General features: G+C 40.1%; 1 protein-coding gene across 2 annotated transcripts in view; it reads right to left on the bottom strand.

The window, feature by feature from the left end:
• The window catches only part of PLCXD1 (phosphatidylinositol specific phospholipase C X domain containing 1), a 39,149-nt gene that overhangs the window by 15,087 nt on the left and 6,210 nt on the right, over positions 1-17,852 (bottom strand). For both annotated transcript variants that reach the window (XM_069072913.1, XM_069072912.1), the window contains exons 2-3: positions 9,779-9,931; positions 604-740 (exon numbers count right to left, since the gene is read on the bottom strand). In XM_069072913.1, the coding sequence (XP_068929014.1) occupies positions 604-740; positions 9,779-9,860 (219 nt within the window). In that variant the 5' untranslated portion in view covers positions 9,861-9,931. The remainder of the gene's footprint in view (positions 1-603; positions 741-9,778; positions 9,932-17,852) is intronic.

A 17,852-nucleotide genomic window follows, 5' to 3' on the forward strand; every position in this document is an offset into this window, starting at 1 on the left:
CTGGAATCCGAGAGAGAAAGGGGCACCGGTGTCTAATATCAGGTACTTGGACGGGGACATACAAAACATAAAAGTAACCAGCCACAGTGGATAGAGCACTGGAGCTGGAGTCTCAGACACTAGCTGTGTGCCCTGGGCAAGTCACTTCACCTGCCTGCTTCCGTTTCCTTCCTTCCCAGGGTCACTGTGATGATAACATGAGGTTATATTTGTAAAGCAGTTTGTAAACCTTAAAGTGCCATATAAAGGATAACTTATCATTATGATTGTTAGCCCAAGAAGTGGAACAAATGATCAGAAGAGCTTGGCCCACAGATGGAAATACAACTGAAAGAGCTAGGTCACTGAAAGGACCTCTATGCAAGGACAGGAACAGTGAGGTCCGGAGGGTAGAAGGGCACACCTCCTCACACAGCCCCCAGGCTTGTCCCAGCCTCACACCTTCCCTCTGCTCTTCCTTATGGCTACCAAAACACCTCTGTCCATGATCATCGCTTCTTGGACAATGAAATCCCTAAGTGACGCTGAAAGGATGGCAGCTGTGTGTGTCAGTGCCAGAGCCAACAGTTCATAGTAGCCTAAGAACGTTAAAAGCCTTATTACCTGTGTTGTTGACCATTTTAATATCACTGGACGGGTGATGCAAGGAACCACCTTATTTAACACCTGCAGGAGCTTTGATTCGTTTTGAGAGACCGGAGATTTCTTATTCAAGCAGTAGGTCATTGTATCATGGCTCCCTGCAAACAGAAGAGGAAGTCTTATCTCTAATAAAAAATATGCAGTAGCCTACACAATATATGCCATATATTACATATACAATATACATATGTATAGGCCTGCACAAGTATATACACATAGTCATATATAGTTCTATATATGCACATGTATATATGTATACATATGTGTTATATATGTATATAAAACATGTACGTACACACACACATATATAGCCTAGTACTATATATGAAATAAGAGGGCAGGTAAGTGACATAGTACAGAGTGCAGGGCCTAAAGTAAGGAGGATCTGAGTTCAAATCTAGTCTCAGACATTTACTGGCTGTGTGACCCTGGGCAAGTCACTTAACCAAGTTTGCCTCAGTTTCCTCAACTGTAAAATGAGCTGGTGAAGGAAATGGCAAACCACTCCAGAATCTAAACCAAGAAAACCCCAAATGAGATGCAGCTTCTGACATTTCCTGAAATGTCATATTTTCAAATATGCAAAGAGGGGGGCGAAACCAAGATGGCATAGTAAAAGCAGGAACTTTCTTGAACTCCCACACCAACCACCTCCAATGCCAGTAAAAAAAAAAATTTACTCTAAACAAATTTTAGAGCTACAGAACCCACAAAGTGAGAGGGAGAAACAAATCTCCCACTGAAGGCAGCCTGGTAGGCCAACAAGAAGGGTCTATCACACCAGGTTGGGAGCCAATCACAGTCCCCATGAGCCGCGCTGGTATAGACTAACAGCCCAGATCAGCCAGAGCAGACTTCAGGAGAGTTAATCACCAGCAGCTGTGGCAGTTTCCAGACCTTTCAACCCATAAACTCCAAAGAGAAAGTAAAAAAAATGAGGCAGCTGCAGCTGCTGCCTTGTGGCTGCCTTCAGGGCTCCTGGCTTTCAGATCATAGGGGGACCAAGCAACCATTCAGAGGGTAATCACTCTTGCTTTGACCTGCTTGGATCTGGGTCACAGACTTAGCTGGTGGTCCTGGGGTGAGGAACACCAGTGTGCCAGAGCTTGTGGTGGCTGTAGAGAGGGCAATCTTCTCATAGCTCTGACAAGAGCTCTGACAACAACTTTGAAAACCCCAGAAATTTTGGACAAAGCTCTCTCCACTCTGGAAGCAGAATTCTATCATGGCAAAGAGCTCAAAAGTCAAGTAATTGGCTGGCAAGATGAGCAAACAGAGGAAGCAAAATCAGACCATAGAATCTTTTTGGGGAGACAGAGAGAATCAAAACATGGAACCAGAAGGAGACAATAAAGTCAAAACTCCTGCATCAAAAGCTTCCCAGAAAAATATGAATTGGTTGCAGGCCATGGAGGAGCTCAAGAAGGATTTTGAAAATCAAGTAAAAGAAGTGGAGGAAAAATTGGGAAGAGAAATGAGAATGATGCAAGAAAATCACAAAAAAATGAGTCATCAGCCTGACTGAAGAAAATAACACCTTAAAAAAATAGATTAACTCAAATGGCAAAAGAGGCCCAAATAACCAATGAGGAGAAGAATTCCTTAAAAAGCCAAATTGGCCAGATAGAAAAATAATTTCAAAAACTCATTGAAGAGAATAACTCCTTCAAAATTAGATTGAAGCAAATGGAAGCTAATGACTTTATGAGAAATCAAGGTACTATAAGACAGATGCAAACAAATGAAAAAATACAAGGTAATGTGGAATATCTCATTGGAAAAACTACTGACCTGGAAAATAGATCCAGGAGAGATAATTTAAAAATTATTGGACTACCTGAAAGCCACAATCAAAAAAAGAGCCTAAACACCACCCTTCAAGAAATTCTCAAGAAAAATTGCCCTGATAATCTAGAACCATAGGGCAAAATAGAAATTGAAAGAATTCACCAATCACCTCTTGAAAAAGATCCCCAAAGGAAAACTCCTAGGAATATTATAGCCAGATTCCAGAGTTCCCAGGTCAAGGAGAAAATATTACAAGCAACCAGGAAGGAACAATTTGACTATTGTGGAAACACAATCAGGATAACACAAGATCTAGCAGCTTCTACATTAAGGAATCCAAGGGCTTGGAATATGATGTTCCAGAGGTCAAAGGAGCTAGGATTAAACAAAGAATCACTTACCCAGAAAAACAGTATCATGTTTCAGGGGAAAATATGGTCATTCAATGAAACAGAGGACTTTCAAGTATTCTTGATAAAAAAAAAAACAAAGCTGAACAGAAAATTTGACTTTCAAATACAAGAAGCAAGAGAAGCATGAGAAAGTAAACAGGAAAAAGAAATCATAAAGAACTTATTAAAATTGAACTATTTGCATTCCTATATGGTAAAATGGTAATTGTAACTCATGAGACTTTTCTCCGTATGAGGATAGTTGAAGGGAATATATATGTGTGTGTATATATATATATATATATATATATATATATATGTATATATAGGAGGGTATATGTGTGTATAAATATGTATGTGAGTGTGTGTATATGTATATACATGTATACAAAGACAGAGGGCACAGGATAAGTTGAATATGAAAGAATGATATCTAAAAAGTAAAATTAAGAGGTGACAGAGGAATATATTGAGACAAGGAGAAAGGGAGAGACAGACTAGGGTAAATTATCTCATATAAAAGAGGCAAGAGAAAACTGTTACAATGGAGGGGAAGAGCAGGAAGGTGTAAGGGAATGGGTCAACCTTATTCTCATTGAATTTAGCTTAAGGAGGGAATAACATACACACTCAATTGGGTATCTTACCCTACAGGAAAGTAGGGGGGTGATAGGAGGGGGGATAGACAGGAGGGCAGATTGGAGGAGAGGTTGGTCAGAAGCAAACGCTTTTGAAAAGGGACAGGGTCAAAGTAGAAAATAGAATAAGTTGGGAGCAGGATAGGATGGCGGGTAATATAGTTAGTCTTTTACAATATAACTACTATGGAAATGTTTTGCATAACTACACATATACAACCTATATTGAATTGCATGTCCTCCCAGTGGGGGTGGGTGAGAAGGGAAGAAGGGAAAGATTCTGGAAATCAAAGTTTTAAAAACAAATGTTAAAAAATATGTTTTTTTTACATGCAACTGGGAAATAAGATATTATAGGCACTGGGGTATAGAAATCTATCTTACCCTACTAGAAAGTTGGGGGAGCATGGGGGAGGATATAAGAGAGAGCAGATTTGAGGAAGGGGTATTCAGGAGAATCTCTATCTTGGGGTGGGGGGTAGGGGAAAGATGGGAGAAAATTTGTAACTCAAAATCTTATGGAAATGAATGTTGAAAATGAAAAATAAATAAATAAATTGGAAAAAAGACCCCAAATATGCAAAGAATTGGACATGACTGAAATGACGACAACAAAATACGTTAAAGAGGAAGGATGGATCTGAGATGCATCCTGGCACCTTTCTGATACACGTGCTCTGAGCCCTTCACTCCTGCTACATCCACATACATGTAAATATGCTATTAAATTTTTTATGTAATAGTTTACATTTACAAACCACAGCATCTTATAGTTGTCAAAGCTCTTTCTTTGAGAAACACTGTGAGGTAGGTAGCATGGGTAGCATATTATCTCCATTTCATAGCTAAATGAAAAAATCTGGCTCCAACCTGTCTTTCCGGATTGATCCCATTGCTGCTCTTCATATGTCCCCCCCAAAGTGAATTACTTCTTGTCCCTCTTTACATGAGCTTTATCCCCTCTTGCCTAGAATGTACTTTCCCCCTATTTCCTGCCTCAGAGAATCCCTGACTTCAACCAAGGCTCATTCAGCCTCCCTCAGGAACCCTTTCCTGATCTCTACCATTGGTAATATTCTCCCTCCCCCCAAAAAGTTATGCAGTAAGTCATCAAATGTCTATATCCTGACACTAATAAAAAGGACAATAAACATGGGTGGTGAGGTGAGTTTGTGATATCCACTCCTTACCAGGAGGGAGGAATCAAATGAGTTTCCAGGCTAAATGCCCCTAATCAGAGCCCCTAAAAAGTAAGCCAAATGGACAACACCAGGGAGAATTTAATGTAGATCCATAGTTAAGTCAGAGACGTGTAAAACTCCACACCATATAAAGAAGCCCACATTAGCATCACGTCAACGGGATTATGATGGCTGTGGTCACTTATCCAGCGTGGGCAGCTGGACTTTATCTAATCTTTGACCCGACTGGTTGAGGAAGCCTTGAGATCAGCTGATCCTCTTTACATGATCCCAGAGAGACCCCTGGTTGCACTGATCTTCCATTTCTGCCCTTCTACTCCCTGCTGCTGAGGGAAAAGTGAAGAGGAAGGAAGAAGGTGCCTGTTTCCTTTCACAGAACTGAACAATTATCCAGTAGCAAGTACAGGGATCCTTTTTCACATTGAGCCTTCTTCTGAACAGTGGCATCATCTCCAGAAAAGAACCATCATCTCCAGGATTGGATTTTAAATAAACTCTTTAAAACTTTCATTTTTGTTCCCTTGGGATTTCTGAAGAAGCAGAGGATTCATAAATGGGCTGGGATAGTCCAGAGCAAATAGAAAAAAAGGGCTCTTGTTTGTCCCAACAAATAAAAATTGTTAAAAAAAAAAAAATCATTGACTGTTAGACCCAAGAAGAACTAACAAAAACATCTAGTCTGACCCCCCTTTTTCAAGAAACACACACACAGAGGGGAAATAACTTTGTCAAAGATTACATGACTAATCGGTGACAAAGCTAACATTAGAACTCTGGTTTTCTCACTACCAAGTCCAAGACTCTTTGCAATTCACAAACTAAAAGAATCAAGTTAGTGAAAAGTATTTAATAAGAAATACATAGAACTTAAAAGGTTTCAAGAAATTTACATACATTTTTTCATTTAAGCTAACAACTGTCATGAAGTAGATGGTACCAGTATAATTTTCCCCTTTTAACAGATAAGGAAATAATATTCTGAGAAATTAAGATTTCCCCATAGTCACAAAGCCAGTAAATGGCCAAGATAAGGTCTGAACCAAGACCTTCTGACTCAAAGTTTAGTAAGCTCTGCATTTTACCAGGATATTATCATTTTCTGTCAGGCTCTTTTCCCCCAGAGTGCAGTTAAGACAACAGGAATGATGCCAACTCCTACAAACTGCTTCTTTGCTAAGTCTGAGACATTTATTTTATAGTCACAGCAGAAGGGTTACGAGGTTCAGATCATCATCATGAGTCAAACACACACCAAGCTCAGGATGTTCTTCCATTTCTCAATCAAAAGGTTGTGTGATGTGTCCTGTGATGCTTTAAGTGTAAAACAGTTCCTTATCCTCAGGTCAACCAGCTCAAAGACCTAGATTTCTTCCCTTTTTCACCAGGATTTTTTTCACCAGGAAATTTGCCCTAGCCACCATCATCAAAAAGATAGAAACTGCATGTATTGAAATTAATTTAAATGGAAATAGTTACAAAGGTGTTTAACTGTTTGAGTGGATGTTCAATGCTGTTTTTAATAAAGCATTTAGATTTTTTTTAAGTATTCAAGACATGTGTTCACAACAGCGAAGTTCTTTATTCCTTATTCCCTCTTTCCTCTTCCTATGTTTCTAATGAGGAATGAGTCCTAAGAAGGCAGAGTCCAAAGGACAGACAAATGGGTACATACCTCAGGTAGGAGAGGTCACGTGTTTATTGGAGAGAAATGGCATTTTTGTCAAGATCCGGAAGCTGTCTCATGAAATTGTTTGTTGTTTTGTTGTTTAGTTGTGTCCGATTCTATGTGAGATCATTTAGAGCTTTCTTGGGAAAGATACTGGAGTGGTTTTCCATTTTTTTTCCCAGCACATTTCCGCACAGATAAGGAAACCGAGTTAAGTGCAACTTAAGTTAAGCAAACTGGGTTAAGTGACTTGCTCAGGGGTGTCTGAAGCCAGATTTGAACTCAAGAAGATGAATCTTCCATTCAGGCCCAGCACTCTATCCATTGAACTACCTAGCTGCCCTTTCTCTCATGAAAGAGGGAACTGAAGAAATATCCCCAGAGGGAAAGGGGATAAGCACTGGTTTGGGAGTCAGGACAGCCGAGTTCTAGTTTCAGTTCTTCCACTAAGAACAATATGACCTTGGATAAATCATTTAATTCCTCTGAGCCTTAGTTTCTTGATCTATAAAATGGGGGAGACAGGGGAAGGGAGGGTTGGATTACCTTTAAATGCCCTTCCAATTCAAACATTCCGTGTCTATAATAATTTTTTTTCTTGGAGGGGGGAAGGTAGGGCAACTGGGGTTAAGTGACTTCCCAAGGTCACACAGCTAGTTTTGTGTTAAGGGTCTGAGGCTGGATCTGAACTCAGGTCCTCTTGACTCCAGAGTTGGTGCTCTATTCACTGTACCACCTAGCCACTCCTTATAATCATCACTAAACACTTAATTCACCTGTTATCCTCTTTTCATCCAGGGGCATTTCTTTAAGAGGATGAGTGTAAATCCCCATTTTTTAGAAAGAAGTTCTATGAGTTACTGCTTTCTTTGCAACGAAGCCTCTCTTTTTCTTCTATTTCGTCTACCCCTTACCCTCCTGAAGAGGTTAGGGTTGCTCTGGAGACCCCAAAATACCAACATGCCGGGTCCTGCCGAATGAATTCGGCTCAAGTCTTCTCTCGGCCAAAGAAAAGTAAAGTTTATTAAAAGTTCACTTGCATTAGACACAGAGTAAGTCTGTGCTAGGTCATTCTATGGAGCTCTCACACACATGGAGACAGGATGGGGTCTTATATCCAGAAGGTTGTGGGAGGAATCTGGGGGTGGTCTAGGGTAGGCGTTTGGGGAGGGTCTTCAGCAGGAGTTAATGACACCAATGAGTGACTAAGGGTGGGAAGTACCTGGAGGCTACAGACAATGGTGGGCTAGGCCAGTTCAAGGGTGTATTGATATTTTCATAGGCTCAAAGGTGGGAAGTAGATGGACAATGGAGGGCTAGGCTAGTAACTAGGCTAGAGTTAGTAGTTAGTAGTTAGTAGCTAGGCTAGGTCTGGGCCCAGACACAAAGTAAGGCTTATTGCCTCATGCAAATGCTTCATCAAATGGGATGATTTAATCAGAGTCCAAGGGAGGTTCCCAGAGCCTGTACCTTGGAGGACTCAAGGAGAGCTTGAGGGGGCTCCCAGAGCCCATACCTCATCACTCCCACATCACCTGCCTCTTTGCTTTTCCTTAATCTCCTACTTAGACAAAATAGTCAGGTGTCCTGAAGCCTGAGTTCTCAAAGCCCCCTTGGACCTCATGCACTTAGGACATCTACACGTGACCTCGGAGGCCTTGCCAACAGTCATTGACTGAGAGCTCACTCTGTGGCCAAGAGAGCCAAGCTGTACAGGAAAAGGCAAGCCAAGGACTTCCTCTGTGGTGCTCTCTTGGCTTAGAAATGATGCTTGAACGGAAACTTGAATTGTGTGTTTTGCTAAGTGGTGATCATTATGACCATGCAAAGTCATTTCACCTATACCCAATTTCTCAAGAACAGAATGATGTTTCACTTGGGAAGGGTCCACTCACTTCTCTGGTATCAAAACTGGGGAGGAGCTGGGAGCAAACACTCCAAATGCTGGACTAGATCAGGAAGTCAGATTGCTCAGACTCTTGGAAAAGGAATTTAGGTGGGAGTGCTGAATACAATGGATTTAGTTTGCCAGTGGAGCTTGACTAGAGGAAAGTGATGCAAATCCTCATAAAAAGGGGAAAAGACAAAGGACCTAGCAGGCCTAATGGGAGTAGGGGGTGGATCTTCTTCATATAGAGTGTCTTGAACGGTGTCTGGGTGTCTGCTTGGTTCCCTCAGTGCTGGTCCCCCTCCCAGCAGGGGAACAAGTCTTAGAGTCTGAGTCCCCACCACATACTGAATCCCCCACCTGCTGATAAACATCTACACCTCCTTCCTTCAGCAATGACACAGAGAAGGAGAGCAAACCACAAAAGTGGCTGTTTTTAGTCTTGGCATGAAGAGGAATCAGTCCTTGAGAAAAGCCATGCCACACATTTGTTGTTGTTTGGTCATTTCGGTTCTGAAATGACTTCATGACTCTATTTGGGGTTTTCTTGGCAAAGATAATGGAATGGTTTGCCATTTCCTTCTGCAACTCATTTTACAGATGAGGAAACTGAGGCAGACTGAGTTAAGTGACTTGCTCAGGGTCACACAGCTAATAAGTTGTAAGGGTTGTGGGATTTAAAGATCTTCTATGCCCCATTGGACTTGCTGATGTAGCAGGAAGGGGTGGAGCTAGAGGAAGCAGAAGCCAAGCTAGAATTCCTGAGGTGACTGGCAGCAGTGGCTAGCCAGAATTTCTGCTAAGGACTCCTGCTGAGAACTGCCAGGGACCGGAACTGTGGGGGCCGGAGCTGCTGGGAGCCCACTTCCTGGACACTGAGCAGTTGCCATGAGTGAGGAAAGGAGGTCCTTTGCCTGAGGTAGCATGTTCTGTTTTAAAGGTTTGAGATTGTGGGTGTTTACCTTCATAACTACTGTGATGGCTTTGACTTTCTGGTTTGGGGACTCAGTCATTTGGTATTTTAATAAATGTTCTAGCTTTGTCCCCTATGTAGAGAGCCTGGTATAGCATATTTATAATTGCCATAGGCATTGTGAATACTGCCTTGTTAATACATAAGTGTCTGAGACTGGATTTGAAACAAGGTCTTCCTAAATGCTTTATCCATTGTGCCACCTAGCTGCCCATCATGCATTTAGCTTAGAAAAATTAGCTACTTTTAACATAGAGAAATGAAGGTTTTGTGGGGAACATGATCATGGGGGTCCTGTTAGATCTGGGATATCAAAGTTATCTAGTACAACCTTCCCATTTTACAGATGAAGAAACTGAGGTCCAGAAAGATTAAGTTGTCTTTTTTTTTTTTTAAAGAAAGTGATTTGCCCAAGGTTACCCAGATAATAAATTTCAAAGGTGAGATTTAAACACATGTCCTCTGATTCAGTGAGTTTCAGAACTAGCATTTAAACACAGGTCATCTGACTCCTAGATAGTGCTTTTTCTACTGAATAGCACTTTCCTGATCAGAAACATCGATACATGCCAGCTGAGGGTTTGCTTACCTGGAATGGAAAGATGGTGAAGAGGAATGTCCCAGAGTCTGGGAGGCAGCTCAGACATCCATTGTGCATTGGTAGAATTCATGTTCTAAAAACAGGTTGAAGAGCTAAACACCCAAACTGTTTAGTACAGGTCCTTTCTCCACAGACTTTGCCCTGAGAAAGGAAATGGAAGTTTTGGTTGTTAAAAATAACAGTGGTACAAGTCAGGATTCTTCTGACATAGGAGTCTGCTTCTTTTGAAAAGAGTCCTTCAGGCTCCACTCACTAAGAGCACAATAAATGTATCCACCTGTTTTGACCAAGAATTTTGAAGAAACTTTGGGATCTCTATCAAAGACTTCATTTGGCAATTAATGAATGTACACCAGGTACCATTTTTTATGTTGTATTTTTTTTTAAACCTCTTTAAAAGTGAACTGATATATTGGCTAATATTGATGAGGGAGCCCCCTGAGCTCTCCTTGAGTCCTTGAGATACAGGCTCTGGGAACCTCCCTTGGACTCTGATTAAATCCTCTGATTTGATGAGGCATTTGCATAAGGCCATAAGCTTTACTTTGTGGCTGAGCCCAGGTTACTAGACTTCCCACCCTGGAGCCTATCAAAATATCAATCCACCCTTGAACTGGCCTAGCCCACCATTATCTGTAGTCTCCCGGTAGCCTCCAGCAACTTACCACCCTTAATCACTCATTGACCTCATTAACTCCTGAAGAACCTCCCCAAACTCCTCCTCTAGACCACCCCTAGATTCCTCCCAAAACCTTCTGTATATAGACCTCATCTTGTCTCCATGTCTGTAAGAGCGCCATAGAATGACCTAGCACAGACTTATTCTGGGTCTAATACAAGCAAACTTTTAATAAACTTTACTTTTCTTTGGCTGAGAGAATACTTGAGTGGAATTCATTTGGCAGGACCCAGCTTGTTGGTATTTTGGGGCCCCCAGAGCAACCCTAACACTCTTTATGAGTAAACTCTTCAATATGTCAAAAAGAGAAAATGATAAATGTTGGAGGGAATGTGGGGAAAACTGGGACACTAATACATAGTTGGTGTAGTTGTAAACTGATTCAAGCATTGTGGAGAGCAATTTGGAACTATACCCAAAGGCATATAAGACTGCACACCCTGTGATCCAGCAATTCTCTTGCAATTTGGGGTGTTGGAAACCCCAAAATGTAAGGGTACATGGTGAGTCTGCCTAGAATGAATTTAATTACTCAAGCCTTTTTTCCTTCCAAGTAGCAAGGCTTATTGCAACACCATAGGCTACTTAATGGGGGGTGAGACTGATACTTTTATACAAAAAAAAGGGGGAAAAGTTCAGTGAAAAGATCTTGATGGGATTAAGAAGTGGTAAGTAGCCAGGGGTGGGTCAGGTGCAGGCAAAGTTGAGTGGTTGTAGAGCCACAGTGGAAGGGCTGTTAAGAGGATTATTGAGTATCTGAGCTGGGCCAGATGCTTGGGTGAGAGGCCAGTGACTGGGCTGTGTGGGAAATGGTCTTTTCCTTTAAGGTTCCCAGGTCCCATCACCCTCACTACAACTGCTAGGTCTATATCCTAAAGAGATTTTTTTTTTTAAGTTGAGGGGTAGAAGGAGGACCTATTTATAGTAACTCTTTTTGTGGAGGCTAAGAATTAAAAATCTAGGGGATGCCCATCAATTGGGGAATAGCTGAACAAATTGAAGTCTATGATTGTGATAAAATATTATTGTGCTATAAGAAATGGCATGTAGGATAATTTCAGAAAAACCTGGACTTACATGAACTGATGCAAAGTGAAGTGAGCAGAACCAGGAAAACATCGTATACAATAACCGCAATATTGTATGATGAAGAATTGTGAATGATTTAGTTATTCTCAAAAATACAATAATCTAATACAATCCCAAGGGACTCATGATGAAGCATGTGATCCACCAGAGAGAGATCTGATATCATCTGAATATAGAGCAAAGCATTCTATTTAATTTCTTTCTTTAGGTTTCTTTCTTGCTTGCTTTCTTCTTTTTTCTTTCCTTTCTTTTTGTTTGAGTCTTCTTGTACAAAGTGATGAATGTGGAAAGGTTTTACATGATTGCACACATAAAACCTATATTGGATTTCTTTTTGTTTCAGGGACGGGTATGGAAATGGACAGGGGTTTAGAATTTGGCACTTAAAACTTAAAAACAAATGTTTAAAAATTGCTTTAACTTTTAATTAGGAAAAACAAAATATTTTTAAAAGAAAGAAAGAACTGATGGAATCTGAATGTAGATAAAAGCATACTTTTTAAAACTTTTTCTTGGGGGTTTTGTGTCTGTATTTTCTTTCACAACATGACTGATATGGAAATATGTTTTGCATGATTGCACATGTACAACCTTTATCAAATGATGTGCTTTAACAATGATGAGGGAGGGGAAGGAAGGTGGGAGAGAATTTGGAACTCAAAAAAAGGTTAAAAACTATTTTTACATGTAACTAGGAAAAAATAAAATTTTAAAATTTTTTTAAAAAAACCTCTTTCTATGCATTCTCATCCCTCTCCAAATAAACGGAAAGCCCTTTGAGAACAGGAACCATAGCTTGTGTGTGAGTGCCTGCATTTTCTGTGGAACATCCTTACATTATTGCACATTAAAAGTTTTTTTTTAATGTGATGAATGATAACAGTTAGGCACTTAGGATCTCGAAGCTCATCATCTGAAAACCTTATCACCCTAACAGATCCTATCAACCTTGGTATTACAGCTCATTACCATCTCTGATCAGAGGATGGAGCTATAAACTCCAAAAACTCCATTAAGGAGGAAACTCAGATCAAGAACATCCTCTCATTTCCCACCAGACTTTACTTGTTTGGAACTCCTTTGACTTTTCCACCCTGCCCCTTTGTGGGGTACCTTCCTTGCCCCTTCCACATCCCTTATTTTTTAGCTTCCTTTTGTAGACTGTCTTGTATTAGACTGAAAACTCCTTGAGGGCAGGGTCTATCTTTCTTTCTTGTATTTGTATCCACAGTTTTTATCATGGTGCCTGGAACATAGGTGCTTAATAAATATTTATTGATCGACTATGGTGGGGAGGGAGGATTTGTAATGAACTAATTCATCTCCAGTATCCTCCAATGATCTTTTATTTCTCTGTGTCCTCATGACCAAGAGCAGACTTTCAGAGAATCTGAGAATTGGAAGGATCTTAGGAGCCATCTAGTCCAACCTGGACCTGAAGAAAAATCCCTCAACAATATCTCATCCATCTTCCACCTAAAGGAAGCCTTTTGGTAAAGGGAAGCCCATTAACTTCCCAAGGCAGCCCATTCTACTTCTGAGCAATTTGGATGATTAGTTTTTCCTTTACAATGAGCCAAAACCTTTTTCTCTTCAGATTCCATATTTTGTACCTGATTCTACTCACTGAGACCAAAAATAATAAGTAACCTCTCTTTCATTAAAGGTCCATCCAATTCTTGAACAGAGCTGGATGTTTCCTTAACGTTTGTCTTCTATAAAGTAAACATCTCCCGGTCTTTCGGTTGATCTTTATAAAGTAGGCTTTCTCTATTTACACTATCCAGCACCCTCTTTTGGATACTCTATCGACAGCTTATCAATGTCCTTTCTAAAATTTGGCACCCAGAACTAAATATAATATTCCAAATGAGGGGCTAATACAGCAGTTACCAACTCCCTCATTCTGAATACTATGCCTCCATTAAAATAGCTTCAGAACAAATTACTCCCTTTAATGTGGGAGCCAAGGAGGCCTGACCCAGGACTCAGATAAAAATCTTAACAGTGTGCTTTATATAAGAGCTCTTTGAGACTTGGCTTTTTTGTCATGTTTGCTCCTGAGTTCTCTGATATGGGCTACACTTAAAAGGATATTGTTTGAGTTTTGAGATCAAAAGCTCTACCCGAAGACTTTAGTTGTTGAGAGCCAAAATATTTGATTCTTAGGTGGTCCGGTTCCTATGCAGATGTCCTAATGACTGAGGCTTTGGCTTCGCCTTGAAGCCTGCTCTCTGAGAGCATCCTTTGTAATGTGACTGCATATGAAAGGAGTTAACTGACTTCCTTTTTGGCACCTAGATAACTCATCCTTATCAAATTATCTCTTCTGTGCTACTTCTAGGATATAACAGACTAAGGTAATGATAAGAAAACTTGAGTCCCCTTCCTTTGTCTCTTTTGCTCTATACAAACCTTGTCCTAAGAATCAATAAATCGAATTCATAGTTCTTCCTTGAACTACCCACATGGTCTGGTCATTTCTTATTCACATCTCCAATCATGCTTAGTGCTGGACACTGAGCAGCCCACGGCACTTTAAACTTCATGTTACCTTATTGATTAATATTGAACTTTTAGTCCACTAAAATCCCAGGTGTTTTGCATATGACCTGCTTTCTAATCATACCCTCCCCATGCTATACTTGAAAAGTTGACTTTTTGACTTTACATTTTTTTATGCTATACATTTTTGACCATACATTTTTTTATTTTACCTCCACATTTAACTCTACATTTACCTTTACAAAGTGGACTTTACATTTACCTCTATTAAATAAATAGAAAATTGCTTGTTCCACAAGTGTGGTCAGCAATGGCAATGCCATGCAAAATTCATTTGCACCACAGTCAGAGTGAAGCTAGTGGCTTTGTCTGACTACCTCAGAATTGATATGAGCTTAACTCTCCTGGAAGAAAGCAGTTGTGATGGACCAATATAGATCCATCATTAAGATAGCCCAAGTAACCTGCCTAGCCAGATCATAATCCAAGTATCTAGGCAAGTACAACAATAGCAAAAAATGGGAAGTACGAGACACTTTTCATCAGAAGCATTATTCATTCATCTCAGTATCCAGCTCTGGTTTTTTAGTATGTGTCTGCCATACCTATCAGACCTATATTACCCCTCTATAGGCACTACTTCCTGGAGCCCACCACTTTTAATCAAAGTTTATTTTTCCCATATCTCATCCCATAGATGATAGCCTAACTTCACTAATTATCAATAATAGAATTCTCAAAAAATTCCTGAGATCAAAGGAGGGTGTAAACATTATAGATGAGAATTCCACATTTCACATGATGCACTATCTATAACAGCCTAAAATGAAGTGCGAATGTCAGATGTGAATGTCAATCACACGTGTTAGAGCAAATGAACAATTCTGACTTTGTTGAAAAGGTCCTTCAGATTCAAATTTGCTAATATTTTGAGATACTTATTAAGTGTTTTTCTGGTCTCTTATCTGCTAAGATTTCAAGGTCATGTGTCTGCATTCCTAGAGAGAACTGGATATGAGAAAAACAAATTTCCATGCAATGATAGATTCACAACATTAAGGGTCCTTGGAGGTTCTTTAAAATAACCATCCACTCAAAGGAAAAACTCTTTCTGCAGTATCCTTATCGAATGATCATTCAGCTTCTGCTTAAATACTTGCAGTGATGTGGAACTCACTCCCTCATAAGGCAACCCATTCTATTTTTTGTACCTTTTTAATTGTTGAAAAGTTCTTCCTAATTTTGAGTCAAAATATTCATTACCTCGGTTCAGGCCTCAGACACTTAACACCCACAGAAAAAAACTAGCTGTGTAACCTTGGGCAAGTTACTTAACTCCAATTGCCCCCCAATAAAAAATATTCGTCACCACCACTTTACCCATTTGTTTTAATTTTCTTCCTTGAGCAAAAGAGGACAAGTCCAATCCCATTTTTACATGGCAGCCCTTCAAATACTTCTAGACAACTTCCATGTCTTTCCTTACTCTTCACTTCTCCAGGATAAATATCCCCTGGCCCTTCAAATGTTCCACATGGTTTTCATGCCAGTCACTGTGCTGATCTCCTTCTAGCTTGTCAGTGTTCCTCCTAAATCATGTGCAGAATTAAATATAGTGCTGAAGATTTTGTTGGATCAACTCCAGACAGGGACTATACCATTCCCCGGATCTGTACATTATATTTCTCCCAACAACTTTTCCTGTGTTAGCTTCGATAGCAATGATGCCACATCTTTGGCTCCTATCTGAGTTCAGCCAAGAGCTTTTTCTTCTTTATCAATTGCTGCTTAATCTCACCTTCCACATCTCAGACTTTTGCAAAGTCATTTTCAGATCTAAGTCCATTGATTTCTGTCTAATTTAATTTTGCTTCAGATCAATATTTGGATTTTGTCGCCTATCATATTTACTATGCCCCTAATTGGCATTATTTGATAAGCAGGAGTTTTAGATTCTCATCCAAATCAACAATAAGAAGTTCAAACAGATCAGGGCCAGGACAATGTAGAATGGAAGCTCCTTAAGAGGGGGATCTGTTAGAGTTTTTGACTCTAGGACCCAGCACGGTCACAGTAAGTACTTTGTTGAAGGTATGGGCTCTGTGATATTCCCCCAGAGAGCCCCTTTCAGAAAGATACCACACTTTTTATATCAACACTATTTGAGTTGATCGAACAACTGAACACAATTGTTCAGCCAGCTATGACTCTACTTCATGGTACACAGTGGCAGCCTTCGACATACAAATATTTCAGTTACAAATGATGTGTACGGCTACCTCACAACAGAGACTTCCCCTACTGAAGTAAAAAACAAATTCCAATTTCTTCTCCAGCTCATTTTATATTTTACATATTTTATAGATGAAGAAACTGAGGCAAACAAGGTGAAAGGACTTGCCCAGGGTCACACAGCTAGTAGGTGTCTGAGGCTGGATCTGAACTCATCCTGACTCCAGGACCAACATTCTATCCACTTTGCCACCTTACACAAGAGCATAGAGGAGCTCTGGAAAAGTTAAACATTGAAACAAATAAAGATTCTTTGCCTCCTGAGCCCTTGCATAAGTCTTCCAAGGGAAGAAGATAATGATTTTGCCATCAAATGGCAAAGACCCAAGCCAGAGGAAAGGGTGAAAGGAGGGAAAGAATTTGGAACTGAAAATTAAAACAAAAACAGGCCATACTTGGAGGTCAGACGCCATGGAAAGGAGTTTCCTGGCTCCTCCTGGAATTCTTATTGTCTGCTGGGACTTATCCTCAGAAGATAACGATGATTAAATTGGATGAAATCTCCAATGCATTTAGGGACTAGCTAAGTGACTGTCAACCCTTAGCTCTGGGGGAAAAAAAAAGTGTAGGCGGCAAGTTACAATATTCTCATCTCAGAGCTCAGTTACCTCATTTGTGTGCTTTCTGTGTCCCTGCATTCCCTGAGCATTCTCTGAAAATGATCTTACTTACTGGTACGGAGAGTGTGCACAGGGAGGAAAAGATGAAAATCCTCAGACGAGCCCATTCGGCTTTGGAATAGCAGCTTTGATAAAAGCTTGATCAAAGAAAGATAGAAATACCTTTCAGATAAAATGTTGGTATCGTTTGTGGATTTCAATCGTTGCTCTTCCCAGGAGGCATTCAATAAGAATTTGTTAAGGGAAACAAAAGCCACAATTCGTGGTGGATTCACTTATTGCAAGGTATCAAATCAAATCAAATCAAGCACACAGTAGGTGTGCTATTCCCTTCCCTTCCTCGTTTTTCATCTTACTATCTCCAGCACCCAGCACAAGGTAGACACATGATAATAATTAACAATTAGATAGTAATATAAGGTTTACAAAGATATTTACATATATCATCTCATTTGATATTTACAACTTTGAGTTATCACCCCCATTTTACACATGAGGACATTTAGGATAAAAGAAATTTAGTAACTCATTCAGGATTTCACACCAGTACGTGTCTGAGGTAGAATTTGAACTCAGGTCTTCCTGACTCCAAGTCCAGAGCTCTATCCACTACGCCACCTAGTTGCTTCTTTGGACCCAAAGAAACAAATTATTTTGAATATGCTATCCCAGGGGGTGACTAGGTGGCACAGTGAATAAAGCGCCAGCCCTGGAGTCTGGAGGACCTGAGTTCAAATTCGGCCTCAGACACTTAACACACACAAAAACTAGCCTGTGACCTTGAACAAGTCACTTAACCCCAAATGCCCTCCAAAAAGCAAGAAAGAAAGGAAAGAAAGAAAGAAAGAAAGAAAGAAAGAAAGAAAGAAAGAAAGAA

Source organism: Petaurus breviceps, unplaced genomic scaffold (genome assembly GCF_028583685.1).
Source record: "Petaurus breviceps papuanus isolate PSGF00001 unplaced genomic scaffold, PetGlider_PUasm1.0 90849, whole genome shotgun sequence".
In the NCBI taxonomy this organism is placed as follows: Eukaryota; Metazoa; Chordata; class Mammalia; order Diprotodontia; family Petauridae; genus Petaurus; species Petaurus breviceps.